Below are 15,054 nucleotides of genomic sequence, written 5' to 3'. Positions count from 1 at the left end.
ATATGTACTATAATGTATAGCTATTTTTTATTTGGATATTAGATGTAATGAACTTTGTCATAATTTAATATGCTTTTGTAATTATATACTTTCAATTTGTTATACAATGCATAAACAAATATTCCATAGTGTCCCATAATCAAAAGCTTCAAAATGTAGATATTATAATTTTAATTACAACAATGTATTTATAACTTGGTGTTGAATTTATAATAATTATAATACATGTATAAGTAAAAATACTGGCATTATTGTATAGGTAGGAGAAATTTACTTATCTCAGATATGCATGAATTACACGTACTATATAACATTCATCAGATATATCATTAGATGCTAGCTCCATCTCTTTCTCACACAAGTATTATCCCTTTCCTAATTATAATATTCTCAATAAATCATGTATATTAAAAGAGTTAAAATATTAAATTAAATTATATGTACATCATAAATAGAATTCCTTTAATGTCAAAATTAATCAATAATAATAAAATCATTATATATTATGAAAATTTTGTATGTTGAATATAGTTGTCTGAGAAAAAGTTATTAAGTTTTTGATAAATTACTACATAACTTACTGTCTATTACAGAGTAGTTTTTGGATATGTAATTTTCATTAATGTCATAACAAGCCATTCAGATTTTTGTGTTTTGGTACTGTCTAATACTTACCATAGTGTGTGGTAGTACTGTTTATAAGAATAACGAGGTACACATTGATCATTATAGATACCGATAAAACATTAAGAGCAATAATTCGCCTGGTAGCTAACAGTATTTAGTGAAGAATATTAATAGTTATTTGTTCTGTTATGAATAGCACACAAAGATTTTCGATCCAGATTGAACAGGATTTATTTGTGTAATGTATTTAGTGTCAGATGAAAAGTCTCGTATTCCTTAATTTATCTATTTAGTATTTACTAAATGTCGAGTCTAAATTTCTTCGTTGCATATTCACTGTTGTCTCACTCAGACTGTGTTTATCTGATATTTTAAAATAATATGTCTAAGTCAATCTTATAATTCATAACTAGAAATTACTGCTGGTAGTATTTTTTAATCATGTACTATTTGATATTACCATATACCTATCTGGTTTTAATATATTATTAAATTTCACTACCAACAGAATTTCCACAACAAATATATTGGAATTTGAACATCCGTGTACATTTACTTAAAATTAGTAATATATTTAATTTTTTCATTGGCTAAACAACATTAATGGCATCTCTGTGAAATAAAATATTTCATTATAAAAATCACAAATGAAAAAAGTAGAAATTAAAGGTTTAAATCATTTTGTTCCAATAATTTTAATTGAGTAAAAATAATATAAAGACCGTTTATACACTATTAAACTAAACAATAGTATGGCATCACAAGAATTTACAATAACTTAAATTTATAAATTATAATGTCATGGTCGTATTAATGAGATTTTTCAATTTACAATTGTTGATGGACGATTATCATAACATAGAAAATGATTTACGCAATCGGAGTATGTACATAGAACGTTTGTTAAATGACCTTCTTAATTTTTAATTAGATGAAGTATTAGCCGTTCTAATTAACCGGCGGTGGTTCATGCACATTATATTCAATCGGCGTTTATTTACAATAACATAAGAATGAACTTTTCTGTAGATTGTCGATATAACGTTTTGGTCTATAAGTATGTTTGATATTATAATATTTTATATGATTATATATATATATATACGTACATGTATATATATAATATATAATTTTGTATAATATAATAAATAACAAATAAATGTATTGAAAAAATCCTCAAAGTCAACTAAATGTAAATGATATTAAAAAATAAATATCATAAAAATGTATAGCATAATTAAAAGCAGAGCCATTATATTAGCTATATTAGTAGACAACACTATATTTACTATTTATATATATATACTGATCTGTAGTATAAGGTATTATGTGAGAATAGTCTAAAAAATTCCAGTAAAATACTATAAAAGTATAGTTGTGTAGAAGATATTAAAAGAAAAATGCTATTTTACTTATATCTGGCAAAAATTGCACATTTACTATTGGCCATTCACACTCTTAACATGATATATACCTAGCAAAAAGAAAATATAAGACTGTTTACGAAATACATTGTCTCATAAATAATTCAGAACTTTATATTGCCTGTAGAGGTAAGCAGCTTGGTGCTTTATTTGCTACATTCAGCTATATATATATATATATATATATATGGCAGGGTATCTAACTTGTTATACGCAGAATGAGTCTGTGTAGTGGCCTACTAAATTACAGCACTCTATTAAATAAGAAATATAAATAAAAAATAACAAAATATAAATAATTTATGTGTATAGTATACAGGAGGATCTATAAGTATTCACATTGCTTAACAATCATTTTGTAAGCTATTCATGCTATTGTATTAATAATTTTACTATTTTTTAAAGGAAAAAAGTAGAACTTTAATACATATAAAATTTATAATACTATATTAATAACACAAAAGCCTTTATTTTTGACTCAATCTGCATATGTTTACTTATACTATTTTTTTTGCCAGAAAAAACAGCATTAAAACAACTAACTACACACTTAAATAATTCATTATTAAAACCACGAACTATAATTCTAGTAATGCTTAGGCCTTTCCATGCGTGCTCCACGCGATTCACAAAGCTTTTCTAGAACTTCGCTAGTTATATTTTAAATTTGGTGTATTTTCGGCGGAATTTCTGATTTTTATTATTTTGGAAATGGAAATAGACTTAACTGCATGATAAGATTTGAATGTAATTGAAGTTTACATTTTTATAGAACTTCAAGTAGTCTAAGATCATTTATCTTCCAATTTAAAATATTTGTCTTTCAAATGTGAAAAAAGTGAATTCAATTTCATACAACGTATTTTAATTGTTTATACATTATAAATGGACTGTGGATACAGTGTTATTGGTTAAGTCTATTAAAGCTCCAAAATAACAATACAATTGTAGCAGCTGATTTTAATACCTACATGTACGCATTATGCAATACCATTGTTAAATAATAAGAAAATTTAATGTATTTTCTAAATTCAGTCACATATAAATCATTATCTAATAATGCACAGATCTTAAAGATTTGTTTAAAATCCAGTATTTAATATTGCTAACAATAAAATGAATGTTTCATTTTATTTTTCTACTTAGCGCAAACTTTCCCTATATCTCTGTAGTACTTTTAATATGTAAGTCTTAGGCATTTGTTTGTGTAAAATCATGAATATTAAGTTGGCTCATAATTTAATAAAAAACTATATCAATTGGTTATAGACAGCTTGAACAAAATCTTTGTGCAAATATTATAATAATTATTCGAAAAATTAATAAAATTTGATTATTACGTAAAATGACTTATATGCATTTATAGGAATGTTTGATGAAAAACGTAAGTTACTAATGTATAAAAGCTATTGCTTTTTGAATAAACATTTAAAATGACACTTATGAATCATAAGTATGTAGTTGCTAATTATAAAGTCACACCAAGTGCAAGACCGATAAAAATTATGTACAGATTTTGTTTAAATGCTGGCACTTTTTACTTGGTCATATAAATAAGTAATAAGTCTGATATGAGAGAATGATTTACTCAATGTAAGTAATGACAATAATTAGCCTTAAAATGGTGTTACGCGGCGTACAACACCAACTTTAGAAATCTGAATGCCAACGAGCTTGCAACCAAAACTTTTCGCTTGAATCATATACAATAGTATACGTAACAGTTGTACTACATTGACGAATTGGATTCTATCTGCTACATTTATCAACGTAATTGGTGTTCATCCTTGCGTGATCAACGGTTCACCCGGTGACCATTGAAAACTTGTCTATCTACGTTTAACTTAGATAATGCACTAAATTGTTTAAAGAATGACATTTAGTGTTACTTTTTACAATTAGCTTGCGAAAGACGAATACGTTGTGCATAATTATTATACGTAGGATACGTTAAAACTGGAATTTCTTGCCTTAAGTGCCAAGCATTGGATTTGCACGTTTTAACTGTATGCACTGCACTTCCTGCACCTTTTACAATATCAATCTCATGAAAGAATGAAGATCGATATCTATAGGGAAGGTGTAAAATGTACAGCTAAAACGAATAAACTCATTATTACAGAGCGACTGACTCTTATGTCCTTTTTAACATTATCCAATTAGACCATTGCTTTTTCGGACACATCATGTCAGAAGTTCTTATATATTCCGAGCGATAAATTATGTCTCGTGCTAATGTCGAAGTACTGAACCAAAACCTCACAGAGGTTGGCTAACCCTTTCGCTGCGTGAATAAATAAATTATTTAACTTACTCGTCTTGACATACAAGCAGCAAAAGGGTTCGATGCGTTCTAGTTTTGGGACTGTGCCCTCTTTCCAACACGTGGCTTAATACTCTCAGAGATCTGCCACATTGCCTCCTCACAGAGGAAATCGCTGAAGTTATTGAAAAACGTTATAATGCGATCATTCTTCTTAAAAGAATAAGTGCTAAAACAATAAAATAATTTAATTAAAGGTTCTCCAATAATAATATTATAAGTTATTACTAACCTTTTCTTGAATCGTTTCATATTTTCAACAATATTAAATTGTTGCCAACGTTTGGAGAAATTAATTGTGCCATCTTGTAATAAGTCATTATTACCGATATGTACGAACGTCAGGTCTTGCAAAACCAATCCGCTATAATAATAAAATGTGAACAAAAAAATCAGTTGAATAAAAATAAAAATATTTTTATCAACGTGGAGTTTATAAAAAACTTACATGTACGGAATGCACGGAGGCTGGGTTTCAGCTAAAGCTTGTCTGTATGCTCGAAAACTACTAGAACTATCGATAAGTGCACAGTACTCCTTCAAACCTTCGGTGATATGTTTTTGCCACTCAAGCCTTCTGATAGGTGCACTATCCAACGCTGACAACAAGGCTAAGTAACTATTAAAATTATTGATCTTTCGCAAATGTTTCATAATCTTTATGAATTTCATTACGTATTTTTCCCTATCCTTAGCTTCATTTTCTAAGCGATGCTCAAGTATTCTTGAACGTGCCCAGTATGACATTTTATTAAAGTGCTCTGTAAACCTTGTGAGATTTGGACTTCGCTCTTCATTTTGTTCTTGAGCCCACACTAAAACTTCTGGGATCTCAATTTTCATGAAAAGATCCGCATCGAGTAATGTCATTTGTTCAGCAATATATTCACTCTTAAAGTCCAAAAGCGAAGCTTGTTTCGTTGTTACACTGAGTGACGAAAGAATAGGCTGAGCTGCCTGCAGCTGCTTGGCATCATATTTTTCTAAAATTTTTACCCGCAATGCTTTAGCCATCGTTAAGTCACCATTGCACACCAATTGCCTCACGAATTCCGTAAGTGTCTGCATTAACACATTATCAAGATCTGATATACTGTAAAAAAATATTATTTCTAGTATTATTAAGAATTTGTTTCAAAGTGAATTTTAAATAGCAAGTAGTATTTCAAAGTTTAAGAGACATACGTTAAATCGCTGACAACTCTGACTAGTAGTGAAAAAGCTTCACGTGCTGCTCTCTGCTTAACTACATCCGGTGAACATGCAAATCGTTGATGACGTCTGTGTAGCTTTTGAATCAATTCTAGTGGCTGCATAAATGTTCTGTAGGTAGTTAAGAAAGCTTCCTGATACAGGAAATCTGTAAATCAATAGCAATTAATTATCATCAAAAGGTCTCCCTCATAAAATTATAAAATATATTAAGTGTAAAGCCAATTTACTCTAACACATTGATAGCTTTACAGACCTGACTCCTTTTCATCTAAGCAGCGGAAAAAATATAAAGCAATAAATTACAAATAGAATAGCCAATCCTGAATAAACACTTTTTAACATTAATTAAAATGATAATAATAAAACAATACATTGATTTACCATGTTTATTTGCTTTTGTAGCATGAACTAATAATGCATCTGGATGTCCACCCCTTATATCTGGCCCTTCTTCCTCAGGTTTTTTGAATACTAAGTATTTACTGATATCCAGTTCATCCAAAATACCGTCCTCCAGCTCAATATCTCTTAGTTCAAGGTTACTCTCATCTATATCTTTCTTCCTGTCCGACATGGATGAAATAGTAGTGCTTGTAGGTGTTCTAGATGGTGGTATTAGTACATCCATAACTGCATTGTTACTCTAAAGATAAATTCATTAGTCGTCTCTCAGTAATTAATGATACATTTAAGAATTGAAATTATAATAGATTATTTTCATACAAGTTTAATTGGAGTTGATGCAGAAATTTCAAGTGTCTCGTTTAAAGAAACAGGTTCGTCTATCTTAACTGGCGTTGAAGATTCAAACGGTGGTAAATTAATACTTTGAGAGCTTATGGACTGTTCGGACAATGGTGATTTTGATGGTGGTGTGGCATTAACTCTCAGAGAACGCGATTTTGGAGGCAATGCCGGTGGTAAGCTAGAACTAATGTACCAATTAGAGTTTTAACAAATGATTTACAATTGACATATGTTTGAACATATAATCTAACATACTTCCTAGTATCAGATAAATCCATGTGCGAATAATTCATAATATTCATAAAAGAATATGATTGCGTAGTGCTAAGACTTCTTTGATCATGCTGCCAATCTGCTTGCATGGAATTATAAGCAGCCATTGAATGACGTGCTCCAAGGTCAGAAATAAAGTCATTATTCCTCTGGGAGCAGCTTCCAAACATTTCCATATACGCCATTACTGAAATTTACACAATATTAAAATTCTATTACTTTTACAATTATCAACTGAGTTTTAAATCAGATTTTTTTATTAGAAAAATACAATGATTGAATGATGTATGGAATGGCTGATTAATGCAAGCTCTAAACCTGCCATAGTAAAATATTAAAGCATATCATAATAATAAACTTCGTGCCAACATTGATGTACAAATTAATGTAGTATCAATTTTTCTTTGATTCTCTATATTAGATAAAAGATACGAAATAAACACAAAATTTTGATTTTAAGATTGTTTAGCAAGCATTAAATTCTACAGCGCATTATCAACGAATAAGAATATACAAAATTTCTTTTTACTAGTACTCTTTTAAAACCATTTATTTAGTCGACGAATAATACGCGTATTGTTTTCGTTGATAGCATTTTAAGAATATTAAACACATAGTGATTACGATGACCAGATAATGAATATTGTTAGCTAATTTTCTAAAGAAAAAAAAAACATATTAGTCTTCATTAGATATTTATACGAGCTCGACGCCTACATGCTTGTTGCTTGGGTTGCAATGTAATATATAGCTGAAAGTATTATTATTAACACATAGGATAAATTTGTACGGATTCACCCTTATGAAGATTACAAATGGTAGTTGATTTGAGGAATGTAACACTCAACCTCACACTGATGTATTTATTACATCTAGAAAATGAACTATAAAACAAGCGACGAAAAAGCTGTGATTATTAATAAAAACTCAGACTCAAAAACAAAACCAAAAGATGTACTTCATATCGTCTTTGGGAGTTAACTAAAGACGCAATAAACATGCTACGAAAAGCCTGTATCATTGTGTAGAGAAACTTGTGTGGAGCGCAAAAGGAATATATCTGACTTAGCGTGAAAATGTATGCCGAAGGGTGGTCGATTTATGTGGGCGGGATCCCACTTACCAGAATATGCCACTGATTGGAACACTGGGGATACAAAATATTGCATAAGTTTTAACCTACTATTAAAAAACACTCTCTACTCTAAACCTAATGCATTTACGTAATGTCCCTCAACGATTAAATTTGCCATAAATGTATAATATAGCCTGTGCCCTATGAAAAATCCACGAATTCTAACTGTTGTGTATATCCTAATCTTTGAAAATCTAAGAGAGTCAAAAGGACAGCGATAAAATTATTTCAACTTTTGTTTATAATTGTATACATTAGGGTAAGTTTAATCATTTTATTAATGTCAGGCAAGTTTCGAATCGCAAGATCTCACTGAACTTACTGTGCCTTTTTTTCACTGGTAAGGGAGGAGGTTTATTGGCATCGATACTGTCACCGTTGCTCGTGTGCAAGCTGCACGTGGATAAATGTTCGTTTTCAGGCACATTGTCGTATTGCGATGGGTGACGCTCTCTTCTCTTTTTCGAGCGTTTTTCTGGTAAGGCCGGTGGTATACCGTTTGTATCAGCAGCATCAAATTCCTAAAATAGTCATATGGCACAATAAAATCTTTCCCTCTCAGTTTTGCCAAGAATTTTATGGACCATTGAAACAAGATGTTTACCAGTTTTTCAAAAACGATCGAATCCCCATTTCCGGAGGCATTCAGTGAACTGATCGTGCTGCTCTTCGAGCTGGTTACGGACCTTTGGGTGAAAATCGATCCATTGCTTTCGGAGGACAATTTTTGGTGCGATATCAATTGCTGCTGTGAATTATAGCTGATGCTACTTTGCTGAGACGATCTTTTTGACGTTACACTAGAAACTGTGTAGCTCTGGGAACTTCGTTGCGAGTGCATCGAGGAGAAGCCAGATTCTTCGGTTTGAGTCGACAGTCGTTCCATTTTCCCCTCAATGCCTGTAAAATACACGAGTTTACAAATTATCAAATATATTTTTTTATAAAAAAGTAATCAAAGAATTTTCTTTGTTCAATAAACTTGCCAAATTATTGCAAAAAGAATTGGCACTGAATCAATTTGTGAGATTATTTATTAAACAGTAAAACGAAGGAATAAGGTGTAATTTAAAATTCTAATCTGCCGTGCAAAGGAGTCTGCCGAACGATACTATTTATTCATCGGATGAGGCTGTTTTCCACCTACACCAATGTCTCTACTATTTTTGTAACGCTTTCGCAAGAAAAACTAACACTTTTACTGCTTTAAACCTTTAAAGTGAAACACAAATAGAAACAGGTTCTAATTACCCACTTTCTTCTGTAACATTGGTCAAAGTTTTTCGCAATTTGTTTATTACGTTTCATTGATTAAATGGCATACCTATAAACGAATTGTGCAAATCCTGAGGACTTTGTTGTCCCATTAACATAGCATTAGGAACACTGGAATCAGTACCATCCCAACAGCAACAATTTGAGCTTCCATTAATTTGCATTCCTAAAAATACAATATTAATGGTTAAATAAAATTAAATTCTTTATGCTTCTATTAGGCATTAATTAGAAATTGGAGAGTATTAAAATTGTGAATATATATATATATAGCTGACATTCTCATACCCATGTGCATGTGAGTGGGAAACGGTGGGAATGGCCATTCTTGGTAAGAATTTCTGAACATGGCATCAAATCTCTTTTTGTTGCTCATATTTGTACGAATATTAATAAAGATGCACAGTTTTAATTGAACACTTATTGCTTAACTTTAACTTTTCTAAACTTATAATAATATTACAATTCAGAGTAATATGTAATTTATATTATAATAATATTGAGTTTAATATAGTTTCTACCGTTTTGCGGAAAAAAATCAGAGTGTGATGGTTTGTAAGAAATGCATTATTAACCGAGGAGCACGAAATTGACTTTCGTCCGAGTACGAAGAGTTCTGCGCTCAAACTGGCACAGCGGAGCGGATCAAGGCGAGCAGAACGACACGCCGTTCTGTTCTGCTGACTAAGCATTCACTATACTTTTATTTGACACATATGGGAATGAACTTAAGATCGTTTTTCGGTATGCCAAAGCTCGGAGCATCAAATTCTCTCTTACCAAGCGAATTTACTGTAAAACTAATACATCTCATTCAATGAACTTTACGAATTATGACACAAGTAACAGCACGAATCTAAACAAACAAATTAAACTCCATAAAAGAACTAAAAATACTATAGATATATCATACCGATTCTACTCTTTATACCGTCGATGTCGTTTACCTTGGAATTTAAGATTTACGTCATCGACTCCTATAGAACCGTACGTTTCAACGGAACGTAAACACGACACATTTTAAAAGGCCTTGAACGTAGAATGTTATGTCATTGAACTCGACTTAATTTAGTTATGTTTTTTAGTACATTAAACACTTTCACCTCTAAGATTTCTATAAATTAGTCAGAGCATCTTATCAGTAATTAACAGATCAATTAGATTAATTAAATATCTGACGGTTAAGAAGGCGAATATTACAAGCAACAATATTTAGAGGGACTTTAGCAAGGTGAATATGAATTAAACCACTGAATTTAAACTCCTTATTAACCTTGTATCGTGGCTTTGAGACTGAGGTCCATACTATCGTTGAGCGACTCGTCGTTCGCTCCCATTATAGCACGGATTTCATCCTCGTCCCTGGAGTGATTCAAAGCAGAATCCACGCTGCCAGCGGATGCACTTAGCAAGGACGAGGAGTCCTCGGGTGAGCGGCTGCGAAGGGACACCCTGTCAAGGCTGGTCACCAATGGTCCTTCGGATTCATCCAACAACTGTTGCGTCCTTATTTTCCTCTTCGGTGGTAACGGGGGTGGGGGTGGCGTTTCCGTTGTCCTATGATCATCCGGTATACATACGTTTGTCCTGAAATAATACCAATATATCTATATTAACCACTCGTAATTTTATATTCAAATCAGCATAAAATTAAAATGATATAATTGCATTTAAAAAACTTGAAATTATTATTCTACCTATCTGGAAGTGGGGGCTTAGGAGGAGGGCTAGAGTCCCTTAAAATGGACTCTGAGCTGTGCGAGCTGCGAACCAAACTACTCGTGGTTGCAGTTTGCTCCAAGATTTGTCTCTCCCTTGGAGTCAGTGGAATATCAGGCAAAGAATTCCTCTGGGGCGTGTTCTCCGATCCATATCCGGAAGTCCTACTAAAAAACGATTCATTTGTTATTTCATTTTAAATCCATTAAAAATTTTAAATAATATACATCAAATACCTATTGCTTCCAGGGGCCTGTGCAGGTTTCTGTCGATTGCTGATCTTCTCGTTTGCCAGTGAAACTAGATTTTTCACTGCTTCCTCCACCAGGCCAATTACATGTGTAACATTTTCCGTGTCCAAAGCAGAGGACTGATCCCCGTGCAATAAAACGTCATCACAGAGTTTCAGCAGCTGTGCTAGGGCTTGGTACACTTGATTTGTAGCAGATCCCAAGGTCGAACTACGTAGAAATAATTTACATTAGTATTATACAAATAAAACGATTGCTACATCAAGACTCCTTGCAATTTACAGACTCAAAAACATTAATTTCTCTTCGTTAATCACTGGGCAATAGAAAAACTATATATATACATATATATTACATACTACACTCTCTCGTATTAATATTCCTTGTAACCTTTTACGTTTTTCTACCCACAATCTGCTAATTACAGAGATGCGTTTCAATTACAATTGACCCACATTTGATCATCCCAGAAGTATTGTTTAATTTTCTCCATGAATCCTACGTTCAACTGTTTCGCAACAAGAAATCTAAGATGGTCTAATGGTAGTCTATTATTACATAATACAATAAACGCTTGTAACTTTTTAAATGATCAATAAGTAAATTTATATATATTGACCTATTTTCGTATAAGAGATAAGACTTGAGGACGGTGTGTATGGTGGTGATGGTGTCGAGGACGATCGTTCCGTTGCCAGGCAGCATTTCTAGTTTCTTCTTGGAGACGACGTCGCGGAAGTGCAAGAGGGCGAGTTGGACCTGGCGAACGTGAATGTGAAGGTCACGGAGAGGATTCTTGTCCGTAGCCTCAGCGGAGGCGGTGGTTGCGCTTTTTTCACGTGGCGTCCGGGGCGAAGAGGGCGAGGCTGCCCTCGTAGCTACCCCACTGCCCCCGCTGCCTCCTGGAGAACGCATGTGGGACAGCCTCTCCAAAAAGTCCTCCTTGAAGGATCTCGCTCGCCTCGCCAATTTTCCGCCCCGCGCCTTCCCGCCGGAGCGTTCCTCGACTTCTGCAAAAATTAATACAAACTTTTAATATTTCACTTTTTTATTATTATTCTTTTTTTTTTTTTTAATAAATTTCAACGTTAATAATACTAAATCCTGATCAATCCTAACTAGTTTTTGGATTTCTGTGGTGTATACCGGAGGCTTCTAAAGGGAACTTGATTAAAGTGTATGAATAGAGGGGAAAGGAGAGGGGACCACAAAAGGGATAACCGAGGGATAGCCAAGGGTGGCATAGACATGAGATGCAAATTGCCGTGATTGACTGAATTCACGATATTCACAGGCAGCTTCGATCCCTGCACAAACACGACCGCAGAATGTATTTGCAATGATATATATATATACCCGTGGGCTTTTATATTTTACCACTTTATACCTGTTCGCTCGCGTAGTCTATATACCTGCCCCCTCCCCTCCCTCCCCTTCTCCTTTTCAATCATCGCGAGTTATGCAGATTTTTACCTTTATCCTGATTTTTACCCTCTACGTGACTTTTCTTCTTTCTACCTCCTCGTTCCGAATCAGATTTACCAACTTTATATATATAACTGCGTGTTTCTCTATCCCAACGACACTCTTCTTCTAATTTCAATATTATAATTTTTCTGAATTCATTATAATCAACGCGTTTAATTTTTAATTTAAAGGTGATCAATAAGAAAGGTGATTGCTGCTTCAAAATCATAAATTCTGTTGAGATGCTCCCTACAACAGTGATTGAATGAAGTTAGTCTAAAGAGCAACTCGAAACATGATCCGAAGCGATTAGAGTTGCGAACAGGTGCATTCCATCCTCGCGTGATGCAACATGGCGTAGCTTTATGGCGATGTATAACCATAAAGCAAAGTGCCTGTAGGTCTCGCGAGAGTACGAATTATACGTGTGTGGGTGAGGTGTCTCGTACACACGTTAAAGCTTTCATGGAGACAAATGGGGGACGAAGCGATTAAAGGGACATACGTGCCGAGTTATCAGATCGAGCCAACTGCGAGCCAGGTTGATAACGATGAAAAGACGTCGATATATAGCAATATACGTGAACCCACACTCGTACAGGGAACTGGCCTCCTTAATTACTGTCCCTTGACAATGCTTAATTGCACTGGGTGCCCAAGACCTCCCACCCTCCACTCCTTTCCCATTTTTCCTCTTCTACCTCTGAAGAAAATAATCTTTTACTCCGCTAACTCTATATTTTACTAACCAAAGAAATAATAATTATGAATCTAACGAAAGTCATCTCCAATTTGCTGTAAATAAAAGTTTATGGAAGTATAAAGTAGACATTTTTAATTACTATTTGTACAAGACCAGTCAGATTTCTGATTTACCATTGTTAATCATATACGTATAAAGGATAAATGTTGTCGATGAGCAGGTATAATCAGAAAATTTTAAACCCAACATTTTCTGCTAGTTATTGCCTTATTACTTAAAAGTCTATTTGTATTATACTTTTACGTGATACAGAGTCACCTATTGTTCGAACTATTCACAATAATGGATTACCGCTACCGAAAGCTATGGGCCGTAACGGTACTTAATAACGACCGTACGAATATACCTGACCTGATCAATTTCTTCGAAAAATTAAAATTTTATGGTCAGGTTTCTTTGACTAATCTGACCTGCCAAGTGGTATTATAACAAAATTACATATAATGCCTTGACACAGGAAAACAATAGTGTAATAGACTAAATTAGGGGTGTATTACCAAAAATATTAACAGGTGCATGCATGCGCGGACCAATGGGAACAGTTTTCGAGAACACACCCCTAAGCAAGAAAAGCCTATAAATACCATAAATATTTAAGCAAGTCCTACCAGTGTGCTAGTTGCGTTTTTGCAGTCAATCAGACCAGTGCTTATACACTCTCCGAGTTCTAACAGCAGCGAATCTTTGCAAACTTCGTGAATTAGTTAACCTAGTGAATCTATAGTGTACCAAGTGAGCCAGTAGAAGCAAGTCTGTGCAGTTTAATAAGAGAGTTCTGTGTGCCAACGGTTGCTGTGATATTACTTTGCGAAAGAAGAAACATTTCACCGTAGTGAAAATGGCACCAAACGTGAATGTTTCATGTGTGAAAGGAGCATCAGAACTGAGTCCCACGGTTTTAAGGAACCACGAGGACTCGAGGCCCAATTTCTCCAGGTCGAATATTTGCATTCGAGAGGCGAAGGAACGAATGCGGAAGAAATTAGTGAAATGTGCGAATTTGGACAGAAGTTTAGCTGGACGTTTGAAATTGAACGAAAGAGTTATAGAAAAACTATCGAGCCATTATAGTTTTGCTGTGAAATACCACAGTGAAAGCAGCCTTCAATTGAAGCACGCAATTTGGGCAGCTTTTTATCACTATAGCTCCTCCGATGAAACTCCGAGGCACAAATTGTGTTCCGAAGGAAGTGACTCCTGGTGCTCCTGGCAAAGGGCGAGAGCGATGGGAACCATCGAAACTTACAAACACGACCCGAGGAAGGTGCTACCACTACGACTCCTCAAGGCTCTTAAGCCAGTTTACGAGGATCTTACACGTGACAAAAACACACAACGCTACGTCACTGGCTGTGTGAATGAGATAAATGCTGATTTGAGAATTAGCACCACTTTCGAGTGCAGCCAACATACTGATGCACTGTTACAAGTGATGCGAAACATGAAGATCGATCCAAGCTCGAATTAAAATATTTTGGCGAACATTGTACCACTTAATTACGATGGATTTTTAAAATTTTTGACGAAGATTGTACCATCTATTATGATGGATTCTGAACTTTTTTGACTAATTGAATATAAGTATCGAGATGAATAGTATATCATTTTTTGTGGAATATATATAGTATAGAGTTAATTAGAAATTAATTGTATTTTGGTTTTAGGTAATTAGGCCTGAAGGCTTCGTCCAATTTGGCTTCTTCGAGGATGAAGCAGATTTTTTTTAAAAGGATCACTGTGGACATCCCCCTATTCTTCAGGGCTTTTTACTGGATTGCAGGAAGATAGTTTTTAATCAACTTAATATTTAATCTTTGCTAATAATTCTATGATAT

The 15,054-nt window shown here is 33.7% G+C and overlaps 1 protein-coding gene across 12 annotated transcripts in view; it reads right to left on the bottom strand.

Annotated features, from left to right (window-relative positions):
• Positions 1–76: 76 nt before the first annotated feature.
• Positions 77–15,054, bottom strand: part of LOC136780859 (guanine nucleotide-releasing factor 2-like) — a 40,865-nt gene continuing 25,887 nt past the window's right edge. For 10 of the 12 annotated variants that reach the window (XM_066739416.1, XM_066739415.1, XM_066739414.1 and 7 more), the window contains 16 exons: positions 11,609–11,999; positions 10,975–11,199; positions 10,717–10,905; positions 10,293–10,606; positions 9,069–9,185; positions 8,349–8,644; positions 8,067–8,265; positions 7,733–7,756; positions 6,592–6,796; positions 6,313–6,520; positions 5,971–6,232; positions 5,843–5,857; positions 5,560–5,734; positions 4,823–5,467; positions 4,607–4,738; positions 77–4,543 (listed from right to left, as the gene is read on the bottom strand). In XM_066739416.1, coding sequence (XP_066595513.1) covers positions 4,405–4,543; positions 4,607–4,738; positions 4,823–5,467; positions 5,560–5,734; positions 5,843–5,857; positions 5,971–6,232; positions 6,313–6,520; positions 6,592–6,796; positions 7,733–7,756; positions 8,067–8,265; positions 8,349–8,644; positions 9,069–9,185; positions 10,293–10,606; positions 10,717–10,905; positions 10,975–11,199; positions 11,609–11,999 — 3,536 coding nt within the window. In that variant the 3' untranslated portion in view covers positions 77–4,404. The remainder of the gene's footprint in view (positions 4,544–4,606; positions 4,739–4,822; positions 5,468–5,559; positions 5,735–5,842; positions 5,858–5,970; positions 6,233–6,312; positions 6,521–6,591; positions 6,797–7,732; positions 7,757–8,066; positions 8,266–8,348; positions 8,645–9,068; positions 9,186–10,292; positions 10,607–10,716; positions 10,906–10,974; positions 11,200–11,608; positions 12,000–15,054) is intronic. The other 2 variants (XM_066739411.1, XM_066739412.1) reach the window with 2 other exon arrangements.

Source organism: Prorops nasuta, unplaced genomic scaffold (assembly GCF_024137725.1).
Source record: "Prorops nasuta isolate Cenicafe-Biocafe unplaced genomic scaffold, Cenicafe_Pnas_1.2 PNAS00021, whole genome shotgun sequence".
Lineage (NCBI taxonomy): Eukaryota > Metazoa > Arthropoda > Insecta > Hymenoptera > Bethylidae > Prorops > Prorops nasuta.
This window is presented reverse-complemented; position numbering and strand designations above follow the sequence as displayed.